This window comes from Dermacentor albipictus, chromosome 1 (assembly GCF_038994185.2).
Source record: "Dermacentor albipictus isolate Rhodes 1998 colony chromosome 1, USDA_Dalb.pri_finalv2, whole genome shotgun sequence".
NCBI classification, from domain to species: Eukaryota; Metazoa; Arthropoda; class Arachnida; order Ixodida; family Ixodidae; genus Dermacentor; species Dermacentor albipictus.
Genome location: NC_091821.1, coordinates 423,757,599 through 423,775,028, shown reverse-complemented (window position 1 = coordinate 423,775,028; position 17,430 = coordinate 423,757,599). Strand labels below are relative to the sequence as shown.

Below are 17,430 nucleotides of genomic sequence, written 5' to 3'. Positions count from 1 at the left end.
AAGTGACTGCAGTGAGTGGTTCATTCGTTAAACTGTAGAAATTGTATAGAATGCGAATTCGTAAGTGAATCAGCAACTCCCTTCTGCTTGTTAATTGTTGCCCCTGCAAGCAAGTTAGGATGTTGTCTACCTTTCAAAGCAAAAAAAATCCTGGGCTCTCCTGGAGAGCCTGGGAGTTCTCTGTTGATGCTATTTTAACTTGCCCTAGGTTCCCTTTCCCTGTCCTCTTTCTCTCCAGATGGGTACTACCAAGAAGGGAGGATGTGCCATTTGTAATAACACTCTGCTCATCTTGTATGGCACCTATTCTATATTACAGTATAGTATCTTATACGGCATATAGCTTATGTATCTCGGTCAGCAGTCTGCACCTGTGTAGCTCGCAAATGCAAAATACAAAAAAAAAGGTTTTCATCATTTATTACCACTTGGAAGCCTCTGGCTGGGTATTACATAAGTTGGGCGGAGGGGGGTGGGATGCCTGAATGCAATAAATACAATAGTCATGGATTTGCAGAGATGGTTCAACTGAAACCAAGGTTTCTTTTCAGCACTGAGCGTTTTTTTCTTTTCTGCTTTTCTACACTTCTAAACCATACTGCAAACAGTGACACATGGTGGCACAGCAAACAGCATTGACACAACCAAGTGTTCTACACACACATTTGCAGTTTTTTTTTTCTCTAATGTAATGAATGAAATCACACCTAGCCTGCAGACCTTGGCTGTCTGCATCACGCGATATTCAAACACGCACAGGCTGCTGACTGCAAACTGCAAATCACCACACTTCAGGGCCATCTTGGCCACCTTTCACAGCACAAGCCAGTCCCTTGAAGTAATGTCACTGTGCGCCGCCGCGCTACCTGGGGGCAACGGTGGTGCCCCCTGGTGCCACGGAGTGGAAGATGTGACTGCAGCCATTTTTGCCCTGAGCAGCGCCTGCAGGTGCGTCCACTGCTCGGTCTGCGCGCGAAGTGAGGACTGCTTCTCGCGCAGCTCCTTCTGGCGCTCCCGCAGGGCCTTGCCCCGCTTCTCCTGCTCGGCGATCTCGTGACTCAGCTGGGCTCTGCGCAAGTGTAGCATTTGTACGCACTGTTCAAACAATGCTGAGGTTGTACAGACAGAAATGTTACTATGCTAGCTGACAATTTCCTCTGGAAATGAAGCTCTGCCCCCTAACTTTCCTTTATTTGTCACAAAATGTCTGCTGCTATAGCAGCCACAGCATAAACACTTTATTATCAAATGAGTGGCAATTAGAACGTACAAGCCTGTGAAAGCCACAGAGGGCTTGAAGGGCAGCACCTGACTATCAGCAGGTAAATCACAGATAATCAAAACGTAGCACGAAAAAACTTCCACGTTTGAAGGGTAATGCCTGTACTCCCGTGCTAAAGAATGGTGCGGCCCTATGGAGCGCCTCTAGGCGGCTGTTGCAGGAACAGCCCTGCACATGTTCAACTAATTAAATAAGATCCACTAAAAATGCACTATTTCACTTACTTTTTTACCAAAACGCTTTCTTATGCACTGAATGACAAAAGTAACCAGAACGCCCACACTTTAAGAAATATCTCGAAACTGGTGTCATCCTGAAAATTCATTTCAAGTGGATATGTCTTGCAAGCTCACCGGCTACAATTGATAAATTGTAATATGTGATGTAGGGTAATTAAGTTAATTAGTAAATTCATGTTAATCAGTTGAATATGTGTTGATTTTTTGCGCTAGTAATGTCCACCTCTTCGAAGAATACAGCTCAAGGACAAGAATTATGCTATCTGCCACAGGCGATTTTTTAAAATTCCGTAATACAAGAACGTGATCGCCCTGTATAGTCTCTTCAAAAGAAGTACAAAGCCTTGGCTATAGTGTTCTTGGTGTCATTCTTGGAAGTCATGGCTGAGTCATGAAAAGCCATGTCTTCACACCTTTAAGGAACTTTGTCATAAGATCGGCATCATTTTACCTGTTGTGAGGATTGGGGGGCCCAATCCCACTGTTCATAACCAGTTGTCAAGTTAGAGTCGGGCATGAATTAGATGGTAGCTGGCCCATGCCGTCGTCCAACTTATCCACGCTGAGGACGTTGTTGAAGGGAAGGACTGCTTCTCATAGAGGACGAGGAATATGGGTTTATTTACAGTATCTACATAAGGACGTTGCAGTTGATCAGTCTAGTATGACTGCGAGAGAAAGTACCCTCGAGCAGCCGCACAACAGCGGTTTATAAACACTCGGTCCTCCCTCGATCCCAAGCTGAGGGAAACGTTCGACCGGGCACCGTAGACGAGGGCTTAACACACACACACCTCTTTGCGCGAGGTTCACGGTCCCCAACCGACATCAGACGGCCCTCGCAGAACTTGGAGCTGACGTCAGGAACGGCACATTCGATTCCCCGAGCTGACCCCCGTAGCGCGGCTATAGTGCCTAGAATGTACTGGCTAGTGTGCCGTGCACCAGCTCTTTTCAATGGACGAGCGTGGCGCCGCTTGCAATGAATGCCCACGATGGCCGGCAGAGGTCGCTGCCACACGGGTGGGTGTAAAGCCCCTCAATTTTCCAAAAGTAGCGCCATTCTTAGATCTTTCCGCCACCCCGCTCACCCAGGCGCTTCCTCCTCCACTCCTCCTGTCGCCCCAGCCTCCTCCGCTCCCCCATTGGCCAATCTGTGTCACGTGAAAGCGGGCCCCGCGCTTTTGTATATTTTTTTTCTTTCCGGCGCAGAGCAGGCGCCGCGCTTTTGTATATCTTTTCTTTCCAGCGCGCTGCGACCCCCAATCTTGGGCCTGCGACCCCCATTTTTGGGCCTCCGCGACGAAGTACGGCAGGCGGTTTGAAGGAGCGCGGTAGTTTTATACAATGTGTTAGGGCCGAGTGCTTAATTGCGATGCCGTGCTGCTGCGCCTACGGTTGCCACAACAGACACAGTGACGGCAAAAAGCTTTTTGTTTTACCATCCGCCGGGCGCAACGCAAAACGAAGAAAAGTGTGGATTCACAAGATCGGGCGGGCTGACTTCGAGCAAGTGGCAAAGAACGCGCGGCTTTGTTAAGTGACACGGCTCCTCCAACCTCTTCTTTTGACGCCCGTGTCAAAACGGGCCCGTGTCCAGTGCATTGGGGGTGCGTTAAAGAACCCCAGCTGCAAAAAAAAATTAATCCAGAGCCCCCATTATGGCGTGCCTTATGAGATCGTGGTGTTGGGATGTAAAACCCAAGAATCAACTTTTCTTCTGTCTTGTGTGCCTTGACTGTTCCAGTTAACGCAACACTGCTTCCTTGTGAAAACTTACAACGCAAAAGAATACAGACGCACGTAGTATACAGAGATAAAATTAGCACTTCAACAAAAGTGTTGCTGGTGCCAATGAGGGAGGGGGATAATTATTTTCTGAACCTCTTTCCAGTTGTCCCATCAAGTTCCTTCTTTCTTTTCTATCAAATTCTAACCATTTGCACTGTAATAAATAAATAACGATTTCATATGCTGGTAAGTTGTTAAAATTATCTATACCGCCTATGTGTGAAAACGTTGCTCATGGCCACCACAACCTGTGCATGAGCTACGTACATCTGTAAAAGGCGCGGAACAGAAACGGCCCTGCTGCCAGGCATTGCTGACCGCAGACAGTCGGAATCTCTCACGCGCCGGCCGAACAAAAGCATCCTGCAGGTACGTAAATTAACCTACGAAACCACGTGCACATACTTTCGCGCTGTCAAAACCTGAAACTCTGGTAATTACTCGCGTGTCTGAGCACACCGCGTGCTTGTGTCGTGTTTCAGCAACACGAACTTTCAACGTGCGCGCGCTTTACGCCTTAAATACGCCTTGAATAATGGTGCTTTTCTCTATTTCTTCCGCAAATCCGACACGACATTCTTAAGGCCAGTTACCGATTGACAAAGCAAGATCTAGATTGAAAAAACTGCTCCGCAGGACTCGAACGAACTTTTCCGCGGATTTCCTCCCGTAGCGTGTTAGCCGTCGTCTGCTACGGCAGGCCCACTGCCGGCGGCGCCACCGTCGAGGCCGCGCCGAGCGGAGGAGGAGAGAAGTGAATGGCGCTACTTTGGGAGATTGAGGGGCTTTAGGTGGGTGCAGACAATGCTGCGCGTGTCGTCTGCTTCGCATATCAGTTTCGCAGTTGTTGCGTCGGTTTCTGTGTTTGCGTTTTCAGTGTTATTACAGCGTTGCGTGTTTGTGATTGGTGTTGTCAAAGAGTGAGTGCGTGGCTGTTATGTTCGTGTGCCTGTCATTGCGAGAACTATGCGGCGGCGGTGAAAAAATGCCGAAGCTGAGACAGTGCAAGGAGAGGACCTGCTTTGTGCCGTTGTGTGGAAGCGGTTACCACTCGAACAAAGGGCGTGTATCCTTGTTCACTCTACCATCTGATACGAAGCGGCAGCAGAATGGGCAAGAATGATCAGGAGAACGAACAGAAGGCCGGCACCAACTGCTGCGGTTTGTGAAAAACAGTTCGAAAACAGCTTAGTCGAGCGCGCGTTCTCTATCACCGTGAATGACGTTGTCCACGAGATTCCCCGCGATAAAACACGCCCACGGTGGAAGTATTCTTCCATCGTGACCACGCCTGAAACCCTAAGCTATACCCACGATATTTCCTGAGTTTGCTAAGCATTCAGCTTACTTTTCCTACCAGGGGAAAAAAAAGAAGAAAAAACGAGCAGTAGTGCTTTGATCTGCTATACTGCAGGTTATGTTGCACGATAGATTACTGCGCAAAATTCTTGACCACATTGTGCAGGCTTCCTTTGCGTAAGTAAAGCTGAAGCTAGTACAGACGCTGCTTCATTCACTTCCCATTTTGACAATGGAGGCCTTGCTTGTCTATCTTAGCCAGACGTCAACCGCTGTGAAGGCCGGGGAAGATACTTTTACTGTGTTCTTCAGCAAAAACAAGTTACATGTAGCGAGTATATAGCTGATTTTTCAGGTCAGCTGCAGACAGCTGGCCTTTCTCCAACCAGGGTGCCCAGAGCATGAAAAACCAGCTTTTGACAGCAGTTGCAAAGTTCTTTGTTTTCTAGAGGTTTCGTTTTTTTTTTTTGTAAAAGGCATCAACAAAGAGAGGGAAGCGCAAAGGCAACGGCAGAAGCTCCTGAAACTGCGTCACTGCGCGATCTATTCATGTATGTGTGCATTATATCTCATCTAGGGCTGTCTTATATGCCTGCGATTGACTGTTGTTACGCATGAATAAAATCTTTGTTACGCTTAAATGAAATATCTGTTTCCTATTTTTGTTCACGTATATCAGACATAAAAAGAAATTTGCACGTATTTACCAGGTATAAAAAAAATGTATACTACACGGAACACCACGTGCAGTCCATTTTACAGGCATTTTTTTTTGCTTATTATCCTATCCCCGAGGCCCAATGGGAATTATGAGGAGATGGGTACATGGTTTACAAACCATCAAAATCATTCAAACCTATGAGGACAACAATAAGATAGTAGGCAGAAATAGCAGCAAATAAAATAAAAAGAAAGAACACAGAAATTCAAGTCATTTCAAAAGATGATCGGTTACAGCGGTTTTGAATGGTTATGCATTAATATAACATCAATAGAACAGTAACGTAACCTTATACTTCCTTTACTTTATTAGAATGAAAAATGTAACCTGAAACTTACCCTTAAAAAATTACGCTGCCATCATCGCTAGAATAAAAAAACAAGTGTCCTTAGCTATCGCCGAAGATATACACGTACGAAGGCGAAAGCCTTGTAAAGCCTACTCTAATTCACTCTAATCCTCCCTAATTAATACACCTTAATCCCTCTAATTCAGCCTTATCTCCTTGATCCAATCACTATAATGAATAATTAAATTTGCTGATCATTTAGCATCTCCTATACACGGCTGGACATGCTTTGGTTCGTTTCTGGCCTTCTTTGGATCGTGTGATATGTTCTGTACCTCGCAACACGGCCTTGGAACATGGAGATCATGGCATTTGCCTTAGAAATTACATTTTCTCTTCGCCAGCATAGAAACACATCAGCAGGTTCCCCGCTCGAAGCCCAGCTGAGCTAGCACACGCTTTTCACGCAAGCGACAAGCGCTAGAGAAGCCTGTTGTAATCAAAACAAACCCTGATTTATAAATCAGCTGCCCACATTTGAACTGTGCTGCTGCTACAGCTTAATAAAAACAAAAAGCGCAGCAGCCCGCTTGCCGATGCTGTGGAAACACGGCGGGCTACGAAGACCGGATGCTGCCGCGGCACCCACCTGCACTGCAGCGCCCCTAGTGGCAGCCACCGGCATTCATTGCATTTGGTGCCACCCGAAAGGCCGCGGACGGCACACTAGCCAGTATATTCTAGGCACTATAGCGCGGCCGCCGGTTGCCCATTGTCTTGCGTCTTGAACAACGCGTGGGAAGGGGCCTCGAACTACGTTCCCTCGGGGACTCCTTTGTTCACAGCAGACCAGATCGGCGGTGGCGGGTTCAGGCACAAAGCCTGCTTCGTCGAACTCATCTTTGCTCCAGCGACGGAGAGTCGAGGGCGCGCGTATTGTTCTCCACACACAGTTGACTTAGTGACCGTGCGGCTAGAGGTTTGCGGTGGCGTTCCAGGAAAAGTTGACGCCGCTGTCGCAATCGCGTGGCAAAACTTGCACCTCAGCGGGCCGTTCTTAACACTGTGCAATAATTTCTTTGCCACTGTGTGCCTGCTACTTTTCTGTCAATTTCATTACTGGCACGCCGAGACACGCATTGCACCCCCGACAGTAGATTACCGGGTATGTCAAAAAGAAAGCAAGCCCGGGAAGGTGGGTGACAAGGATCGATATCGAGAGCATGCAGAAAAAAAAAGAGCGACAAAAAGGAAAAGAAAGAGTTAATGCTTTATTTTCTTCAACAACGTTATTCTTTTATAGAAGACAGGAGATTAAACATGTAGGAATGTTTATACTGACCCTCCTCTCACTCTTGGATGCAGTTGTGGCGGTAATGCAACATATAACACGAAAAGTATGGTCAGCACAATTTGTATGTAGGAAGCACAATCCTCCCAGGAGAAGACATTCCAAAAGCTTTTTGCGTTCACGTCAGCAACAACCGGTCATTTATACCGGGTGTGCTAGAGTGAATAGCTTTTTCGGCTCTTTGCCCCGTTTTAGTAGTGGTCGTGCGTTCACCGCCGATGCCAAGTCGCTGACTAGGGTGTACTACAATACGGTTGAGTGGGACAAGTGGCTGGGCCGGCGCATGCTTGGCGATGAGGCACGCGACGACGAAAAATACTGTGGTGGCACTGCGATTGAAGTGGATTGGGCCGCATACAGGTCGCTTCGTTGGGAACTGCTGGCGATACTTTTCGGAAGGGCCATTCGTACTACTTCAAGTGGTGGTATATGCGTTCATACCGCTCAAACGGTGTTTATAAGTGCATATCACATATATTTATGCTTTATCATCATCATCAAAAAAGATATTAAATATATGATAGGTATAGACGCTTTTCTTTCTCTTCTTTCTTTTTTAAGTGCCGCTCGGTGATTGCACGTGCATTGCGGCCGCAGTATGGTATGGTATGAAGAACTTTATTTAGGTCCTGAGGGATCAGTCTGGGACTGATGCGGGCCGCTCCCATGTCAGTACAGAGAGGCCGAGCCCCTCTGCCATCACACGGGCCCTCTGGACAGCCCTGAGTTGGTCCGCCAGCACTTCACTGTGCAGCATCCGCTGCCACCACTGTTCACCTCGAGAACCATCACTGGCCAACGCCAGTGTCGGCTTTCATTTTACTATGCTATTGTCCCTATGGAGAAAAAAATATCTTTCTTGTTCTTCAAGCAGCATATATCTCTCGTGTGTATTTCTGTGCATTGTAGGGGTTGAAGGACGGACTTCGGGATGAAAAACCACAAACTTGGGAGGGTTTATTCTACATTATGTACAGGGAGGTGAGCGTCAAGTAACATTCGTACAGACATTACGGGCCGGCAGCAACTCGGACGCTGCGGCCCGCGGCAAGAAGTTCGAGAGAGGTGAATCAGGGAATCAGGGAATGTCCCAGAATCTCTGGAAGGCTTCTTATAAGCCCTTCGAGCACTGTAAGTCACGTCATGTTTGACCAATGGGAGAGTCCGCTCAGATGACGCCAATTTCAGCCAATGGTAGGCGCCCGTGTCGCGGTGTCACACCTGGCGGCTCTCTGCGGTCTTGCCTCGCAGACTGGCAATGCACTTCTTCTAACGAGGAGAAGGGGAGGGCTGCTCATGCTCCATTGTCCGAGCCCCCCTTCTAATCCCGGCGGCGTACGAACTTGTTGGCACGTGAACTTGTTGCCTTCAACTTGTTTGCTCGGCCGCTCCTCTGGAATGTGCTTTCCTGCTTCTGCATTCCTCAATTAGCTGTGCGGCGTTTCGAAGTGGTTTGGGGAACTCGAAGTAATCGCAGGAAACAGCTCCATATCTAACAGCATATAGTTTTCCATCAGTATGTCTTCCGAAACGCCAACGAAAAAACATATGCAACTTCCTGCTTGCTGCTTCAAACAAATAAAACATATCGGCCCCATCTGGCGCCCTGTACTCAGATTTATGGGAAGTATTCTTATAGAAAAAAAAGAACTGCAGTGCAACATTTTAATCATGTCTCTGTCATCTTCGCTTAACAGAATACAGAGTAACCACGCGCTACAGGCCCTTTTATTGCGGTCAGACCTTGGGCGCCTACAACATTTTTACGTAGTCATTATATGTGCTAATCATTGGCCCGTAAGCAGCGTGAATATTTTTTTTTAGTCAATCAATTAATGGCTACACAGTGAATATGACATCGCACTGCTAAACTCGAGCTCACGCGTTCAAACCAGGTCGCAGAATTCGATGGGAACGATATGGAAAAACACTTGTGTACACTTGTGTACGTGTACGTTAAAGAACCCCAGATGGTGAGAACAAAACAGGGTGCTTCATAATCATATCGCCAGGCGTAAAACGCCAGAATTTTTTTATTTAAAAAAGCAAAAAAAGGTAGCTGCGTCCTTCGGACTTTTTCTAGGTGTGTAAACGAAAGAAATTATTAATGAGTCTGATTTCTGAGGAAAGCATGTTACGCTTATCTTATATTTCATACCTAAATGTAATGCCGTTCCGAACTGTACGTCCCCTCAACCAAGCAGCTCCTGTATATAAACAGTTGCTTTCAGTTATCCGGTGCCCTATCATAAGATCAATAATGAAGCAATAAAGGAACGGATGCCTTGCGTACACGTAGAGATATTTGCAGATCTGCTGTGTTCGTTGAAGAAGATAATTTAGTGTGGTACGCATTAGGCTCCCAGTTTCAACGGGTTGCACACATGGCGAGACTGCCAAAGAAATGTTTTCCTTGCCCGAGTCAGCAGATTTACAGGCTGCCCCACAACGGAGCGCTTATATTGAATGATAGCTAGGAACTTGTTCAGAAGAACCGATTAGCACCCGTGCATTAATTCTCTCGAAAACTGGTGCGCCTCTGCGCAACAGCCACAGCCCTCCAGCAGCGCAATGATTTGGAATAAAAGTCCTCGCAATTACATCGGCCGCTCACCTTTGAGACGTAAAAAGTGCTGTTATGTGTTACATTCGAACCGAAAGGGCTATTCGATAATTTTTAATAGTGAAGATCTCCAGTAGCAAATACCATTCGATTACCGGTTGCCCCGATTCAGTTTGAGTATATAGGCAATATCGTTTCCCTAACACTGTTGTTCATATATTAACGTCCAATAATTGCTTCGATTCCTTTTCTCGGAGAGTCGATTGGTTGACCTGGGGCTGGTGCAGCTCTTAAAGGAAACATGCTTATTCCGGTCAGGAGTTTTCAATTTTCAATCAGTGCACTTAGAAAGTTTGATAATTTTTCTCTTGCATACATGTCGTCATATATATATATATATATATATATATATATATATATATATATATATATATATATATATATATATACACGCGGCGTTACATCGTCAAACTGGGAGGCTGCCCTAAGCAGCCCCGATCTTGAAGCACACATATGGTACAGTGAACTAGAAGCCTTCTAGTGCACTGTACCTCTGGGCTGTCCATCGGGCCCGCGACGCAGCAGAGAGGCCCGGCCTTCTGTGCCGACGTGGCAGCAGCACGCTACGTGCTGACACGTGTTCCAAAGGAACTGAATAAAGTTTTACCATACCATATATGTTGTGGATACATATGTCTATGTACCCTTAGATTTACCTAGAAGCGTATCGGTCATTTGCATCTCTTAGCGCCACGGTTTATTTCACTATGATATTTTCTTTCATAATTGTCCGTGATCAATATTCCATCAAAAAGAAGCGCTCGTAAAATGACACGATATTAATAAAAGTTTCTTGCGTAGCTTCATGTTGCAGATTAGCGGCTTCTGTGGCAAAAATTACGTGTTACTTTTGTAGCAGTTCACCTGGCTAAAGCTACAATTGGTACCGGCCGACAAGAGTCGCGGGCGTAGCAAAGCAAGTAAAACGATAAAACTTTTACTGCACATACTTTCTGCTAGAAAAACTGGGTGGTGTTAGGGTTGGCGTCTGGCACCACGTGCAGAACAGAATTTCAACCGACCATCTCTCACCTTTCCTCGTCGAAATGAGGCGTGACTTCTGCTATGGTTGGCATCTGGCACCTCGTGCAGAAAGAACTTTCTCTCACCCGACCTTCTTCCACCAGGCCTCGTCAAAATGAAGCGTGACTTCTTAATTCGGCATGACCATTTCGAGTGTCTGCCGGTCTGGCGGAAGCCCCGCAGTGTACAGGCAGGCCTCTTTTGTGTGTGTGTGTGCGACTTTAGAGGGACTCGTTCCTGGAACGGCCAAAAGGAGAACTTCCACGAACCAGCAACGCGTAAAAGAGACGGACAAGCGTCTACAATTCCAGGAGACGGGACGCCTTTCCCTGTTCAGCAGGCTCGGTATAACCAGAGGAGGAGGGCCCTCTTTCTGTGCTGGTCACGTGACGTCGACGAAAGCAAGATCCCTCCCACGATTGTAGAGAGCCTATTTAAGGGGCTCCGAAATGTACTTTTAAGCACTTCATTCTCTTCTCTTCATATTTCATCAACCTTTGAATACAGGTTTCGCACTAGAAATCGTCTCGCCCTTGCTTGGTCGCCATGGTCTACCGGATGCCTGCAGCCCGCCGACAACGCCACGCTACCCACTAAGCAACGTCGCTCGAGCTTCGATAGGCAGGCGTCGCTGCTACTCGGCAGCAGTACGATGCGCTACCCTGGAGTACGCAACAGTGTCTGGCAACGTCAGTGCAACGAACGCGCGCTCGCTAGGAGACGGCGCACTTGACAACGACAGCAAAACTGAAGACGTCGTGTTGTATAACCCATGTCTCAAATGTATAGGTAGCAAAACTGTGTCAATATACATTTTCAGTTGAAATAAATGACCATTATAAGAGCGTACGCGCGTAATCGGTCTCGGCACCCGCAGCGAAATTACGTTGAATATGCCGCGAAGCGCGTCTCCACCCCGATCCAGTTCGCTCGCAGCGTTCTCGCGCAATTTTTTCACACGCGGCGCCTCAGCGGGAAAGCGCCGTTTGGTGCACTCGACCATTGTCTAGAACACTCTAGCGCTGACGCAAAGGGCACGTGCTCTCTTGTGCGACCGAGTTGCGCGGCGCGTCCGTCGCAAGCTTTGCGGCTTCTGATAGTTTAGATTCAGTGGTGGAGCGTTCGGGAAGGAAAGCCTAACAGCTGTATGAAACTCTATGCCTAAAGTCCCTCCATACTGCTGCTTGCTGTCCGGTGGTACGTGACGCGTCCATCGCTTGCCTCAGCATCCTGCGTTGCCTCCGTGTTTGCATGACGCCTCTGCGGATCAGCAAACCTGTGTTTCGGCGGATGCCGTAGACGGTGACTGGGTGGACGACACAAAGCTTTGGCCACGGTATCAGATGACATGTAAGCGCATTCTGAACTTATTACGCCTTGTCCAAACTGCGCGAGCAGCGTATATACGGTATACATACTCGAGCTGAGGTGGTGTACTAGAAGCGGGGCAAGAAATGTATTTCAAGCTGTCCAAACGTTTCGCTTATGAATTAAAACAGCATCACTGCGTTTTATTCTGATGGCAATATACGGACACTGCAGGCGCATTTCAGCTGTCGCCGTCGCCGTGAGGTACCGTATGAGTGAATGCGTATGAGGGTGTGCCGGCGAACGCGGTTCAATCGTGCACGCCTACGAGCGAGGAAAGCGATCCGGACGCGTGCCCTCTCCTGTGGCGCGCAAGGCAGGACGGTGAAGCGAGGGAGGAGGGGCGTTCTTCTCCGGCGGCTGCTACGGTGCCTCGTTGTCCTCCTTGCCCGCCGCTCCGTACAGAGAGGAGACAACCACGGCGTCTACTACGGTGTTGGCCGCGCGAATCGCGGACGCCGTGGGGATGCGTTGCCGGCGCTCGTGTGTCTTGAAAGCGATCTGCGACGTGGCTAAAGTGTGCGCCCGCGCGGGCCTCATCTTCAAAGCGATCTGCGATGTTTGCAGATTGCGCGTAGTGCCGGTAGCTTCATATGCGCTGTGCTTTCGACGTTTCGTTCTCGCTGAGCGAGACATGCATGAAGGTTAATTCGCTTTCTGCTGCCGTGATTCCTCACTCCAGAATTTTCACAGCGAGTTTCCGCGTTCATCGAGCGAGATGTGTTCATATTTATCCGTGCGCGCGTGACACCGTGCTGGTTAATTTGCTTAAAACACATTGACTGGCTAGTTGGTTTGAATCTATACGTGTAAGCGCGACTGAACAAGGACGTAGAAAGAAGCAGACACACAAAGACAGCGCTGTCTCTGTGTGTCTGTTTCTTTCTACGTCCTCGTTGAGTCACGCTTACATATTCTGTCATTGTTAATTTAGTTAGTAAGCGAATGTTTACAAGCTTATACGGCCTATAAAACTACTATCCTTACTTCGTACAGCTATTTACTAATTTGCTATTGCAATCGGTGCTTCGCCTTTCGGGCGGAACTGCGAATTTTTTGTTATTGGCTCTTTATTTGGCGAACATTGTAGGAACGGCTTGTCATGTTTCTGACTCTGTAACGTTCGTCAGTGCGGTCACTGTCCGAATTACGTTTTGCGTAATCGCTAGCGGCCGTGCGTGATAGCACAAGCTAGGCTTGGAACGTACATGTTCAGCACTTTTAATAGGTTGCAGCAAAGACATATTATCGCTAGACGCTCGCTTAATCCGTGGACCGTCGCGAAACGTTCAGCTTCGAATATTCGTGTGCATTTGGTGTAGTAGCCGTCACCCAGTCTTCGGCGCATTAACTCAAGAGTGTGCACCCATTCACTTGTTCCTTATAAGTTGGCGATAGAGTAGGCGCAAGTTGTCGCGTGGGTAGGGGTTGATGTGTGTAGATAACGTGCGAGAAATGTATAGAATGCCTGGAAGCTGCGTTACTTCCTTTGTCACAGTGTAACGAGCGGTACACATTCTTGCTGACGTTCTGGAGCTGAGGTTCTCTCATTGAAGGTTAGCGTTAGAATGCTGGCGTATGAGTGAATTTCTTTATTTTCGAGGAAGGCCGGACATCGCGAAGGGCCGACAATTGAGGTAGTCCAGTCCTTGTGTAGCAGCGGCCCGCGAACTTGGCAACACAGGTTCATTTCATCCCTAATATTCCAGTAACTATTTTAGCAGCCAATGGTATACTGCAGACGTTCTTCCTCTACCGTTCTACGTTTTGCAGCATGAATTGAGCACAGTGAGGAAGCGAACACCCAGGTAAATTTGCGACATCCGATCGCACAGAAGCGAGGCAGAAGAGGTAATGGTTTCACATCGGTGCGCTTTCGCTTGAGGCAACTTGCGGCGCACTGCCGAAAGCGCCATCTCGTTCCTGTAGAGCACACTGCTCCGCGAAAAGGGTCTATACTAGCGCTACAGATGTAGTGGTTAACGGCTCTATTATTCACGGAATTACGCAATGAAACAGCAAACGCTATACCGAAATATTACAATTGCAACAAGTTTACGCCTTCAAGCGCATCGTTCCTTTAATAAAGCAAGCAGCTTTTCCAGAAGCTTTCGGCTATTCGCTTACGTCACAATCACCGTTGAGTGTTTGTGCGCAATTTTTCCTGCTCCTTTCTTATTGTTTAGTTCAAAGATGTTTTCTTCTCGAAACCGCATGGATCATAAAGAACAATTTGACAGGTTCACGCAGATTACCTGAATTACTTAATTTTTCTTTTTGCTCTACAATGACCTTAAATTGTATGCCAGCAAAGTGGTCAAACTTCAACAAGAACAGGTGTATTTAGGATGTTTTACCCTAGACACCAAACTTAACGTATTCAAGTACACAATTTGCCGTTCACTATAGTTGACTGTGACCAGTATTGTGAACATGCAAATAAAGTACGAGGGCTAATCAGAAGATCTGTGCCCCTACTTTTGTTGGCCGAATTACGGCTGTAAATGCGAAGGCAACCTATCCATTCCCAGCGTTGTACCTTTCTTGGTCCGGCCCGGCCTTATCTGCCGGTAGCTCGGCGGCACGGCGCTGCAGTCAGTTAGTTGTTGAAGATGGCGGTTGTGCTTCGCACGTCCAGGGCGTACGAGCAACAAAGTGCGATTCGTTTTCTATGAAACGATTGGGACGAACGCCCACCGAAATCCTCAGGGAAACGCAGCCCACGTTTGGGGAAAGGTGTCTCGCTTTGGGAAGTGTGAGGTGGTAGTGTTGTGAGTTCGCAAAAGGCCGTGAAGACTTCGTGGTCAACGAGTGGGATGTGTTCATGTTTGCCTGTACGCGCTAGCTGACACTGCTTTTAGTCAGTAAGGAAATGTTTACAAGGGGGCGTATTACTCTGGCGGCTGCTGTGTATGGCGCGGCCGCGCGAGCCCCGTCTTTAATACGATCTGCGATATGGACAGTCTAGGCGCACCAAGAGCCGATAGCTTCGTATGCGCTATACTACCCATACGCTTGCGCGTCACCCGCGTTCACGAAGTGAAACATCTCTAGTCTCTTTTTGTGTCTTCTTGCTTTCGCCTCTGTCCACGGGCGATGTGCGTCGCAGGCCTCTAATAGGGTGCCTTGATGCGCGCGCAACCAGGCGCTGTGCATCGAGGCACCCTAGCCTCCGGGATCGTTAGCGGTGGTGGGCTCATTCCGAATGTTCTTCTTAACTGAAGAGCACGTCTGAGGCGGTCTGTCTTCAGCGTATTTTTTTTGCATTGAGTCTGTGGAAAACCACAGAAACGTTCCCATGTTATTCGTTATATGCGAGGACTCGGCTTAACCGAGTTCGTTTTAACGAGAGTTCACTATAGTGGCGTCTACGTGAACATGCAAAATCAAATTTGAACTGCGCGTCACGATGACATTCAGTAGGCGGAGCGCTGCGGGTGCACTCCGCTCCGCCGTAGCCTTCGCAGGGCAAATCATTGAAGGAGCGGAAGCACAGAGAATGGCATACACTTGATTACCATTAACTCCGCTTCTGGTGAACGCACTGAAAAACTTTTCGCGGCAAAGTATTTCTGAAGTACTCTAATTTAACTTCAAGTGCATTCATCAACTTCAAGAAAAGGTGGTTCAGGGCCCCTATATAACCATAACGTACATTTCATTTGCTTTACACCACGTGTGTGACAGCGATGCAGCCAGAGATCTTGCATCGCTCTGTAGCCCCTGACCGTGCTTTCAAAAGAAAGTGAGTCGCGTGCCAAACTTCCTCCTCTGTTCCTGCTCTAAACTAACAAATGACGCTTGCTGCCTGTCATTCAGTGTTGGCCGAAGACATTTAGTCAGAAACTTGTTATTCAATGCGCAAATACCGAGATTAACACATTAAGTCGTGCTTATTTTTGGCGTAGATAACGAATGTTAATTGTGGGATGATTATTGTTATTAATTATGCTCATTATTGATCTATTTGTTTTTGCATACTGCAGCCCTACTAGTGCTATGGTAGGTAACGTTTCTGCCCTTCGCTGGCGCCATGGCAGAAAACGCGAATGCAAGAGTGCGGGAAAGATTGCAGGTCTGGTCCTGAAGCAGCGGCTTCTTGCTCGCACGCCACCATTTGTTATCGCAGCTTAGGAAGTACTTTCATGGTGTCCCTACCTGAGGGAAGTCTGGCCGTTGGACCCGGCATCGGCTGCAGGATTTCCAAGTACGCCACGAGCCTTGAGGAAGTTCAGCTGCACTTCGTGGATCCGAAGGCTGTGCTGAAGGAAGTTTAGCTTGGACTCCTCGCTGTTCAGCTCACTTCGGAGGCTGGACACTTCCTGGTGCATAGAACATGGAATCAGAAAGAACAAGAAGTTTTGTTAATAAAAGCTGTCTATGCGTAGCCTCACAGGTCTTCCAATGAAGAGTACACGTTGTGGCCGCTAATCGTATGCGTCCGCAGACCGCAGCAGGTCACCACGCACATAACTCGTTCCCTCACCATGTCCTTGCTTTGAAGAAATGAGTGCGACATGACCGGCGATCAACTAAACGCGCCATCTCTCTGGTCGCACATCTGCACGTCTTAGCTGTTGGATTTCGTCGCCATGAAAATTTAGAGATAGCGTTACTGGGCATGTAACCGACGAGTGGCATACTGCTTCAGTCGCGCCTTCCCCCTAGCCTACATTTCTTTCCCCGCCATCATTGTCGGCGAGTGCGAGCGCAGTCGATCGATCCGAACGTTTGCTGAACAATCTATATATAGATAGGCGAGGATAATCCACAACAAGATATATCAACAAAATATATATATATATAGGCGAGGATCATCCCTTCCTGCGTCGCGGGTACACCCACCGTGAAGATGGCGCTGCCCGCTAGCGTTGGCGTTGGCGCGGCTCTTGTGTCCCGCCGCGCGCTAGGACGTGTACTGACAGGCAGTTCTTTCAAGTAGCCATCTCTGTCAATTATTGTGCGAAGTCGAAGAGGAAGGCAACATAACGCTCTTGGCTGTCCTTTATAATGCCACTTATACGGCTGAGTCAAAACTGAATTTATGCCGCCTTAAAGGGACTATAAAGGGACGTACCTGCTCCAAACTTGTCATACTACTTTCCAGGCCTGCTGCGCATGCGTCGTAGGCTGCTTTCTTTTTGTCGTATTCCATTGTCACGTCCTGTGCAGAAAGTGAGTTAGAGGACACGTCTGTTAGAGAATAAGACGAAGCGGGCTGGTGATGTTGAGGACCGTTACACTTCGAGGAGGAGGAGGAGGAGGAGGAGGAGGAGGAGGAGAAAAACTTTATTTAAGGCCAACACTAAGGCCCAGTAAAGAAGAGAGCTTGCTCCGCTAAGGCCCATTTTTGATCCGCCGAGTCCGAGTGAAGCCAATCACTCCAGGTTGGAGGGGAAGGGTAAGGAAAACAAGGAGAGGTAATGGCAGTGTTGCATGAGTAC

At 47.9% G+C, this 17,430-nt stretch overlaps 1 protein-coding gene across 1 annotated transcript in view; it reads right to left on the bottom strand.

The window, feature by feature from the left end:
- Nucleotides 1–443: 443 nt before the first annotated feature.
- Nucleotides 444–17,430, bottom strand: part of LOC135897129 (intraflagellar transport protein 81 homolog) — a 30,243-nt gene continuing 13,256 nt past the window's right edge. Inside the window, exons 12-14 of the mRNA XM_065425699.1 lie at nt 17,064–17,150; nt 16,145–16,308; nt 444–1,069 (exon numbers count right to left, since the gene is read on the bottom strand). Of these exons, the coding sequence (XP_065281771.1) occupies nt 814–1,069; nt 16,145–16,308; nt 17,064–17,150 (507 nt within the window). The 3' untranslated portion in view covers nt 444–813. The remainder of the gene's footprint in view (nt 1,070–16,144; nt 16,309–17,063; nt 17,151–17,430) is intronic.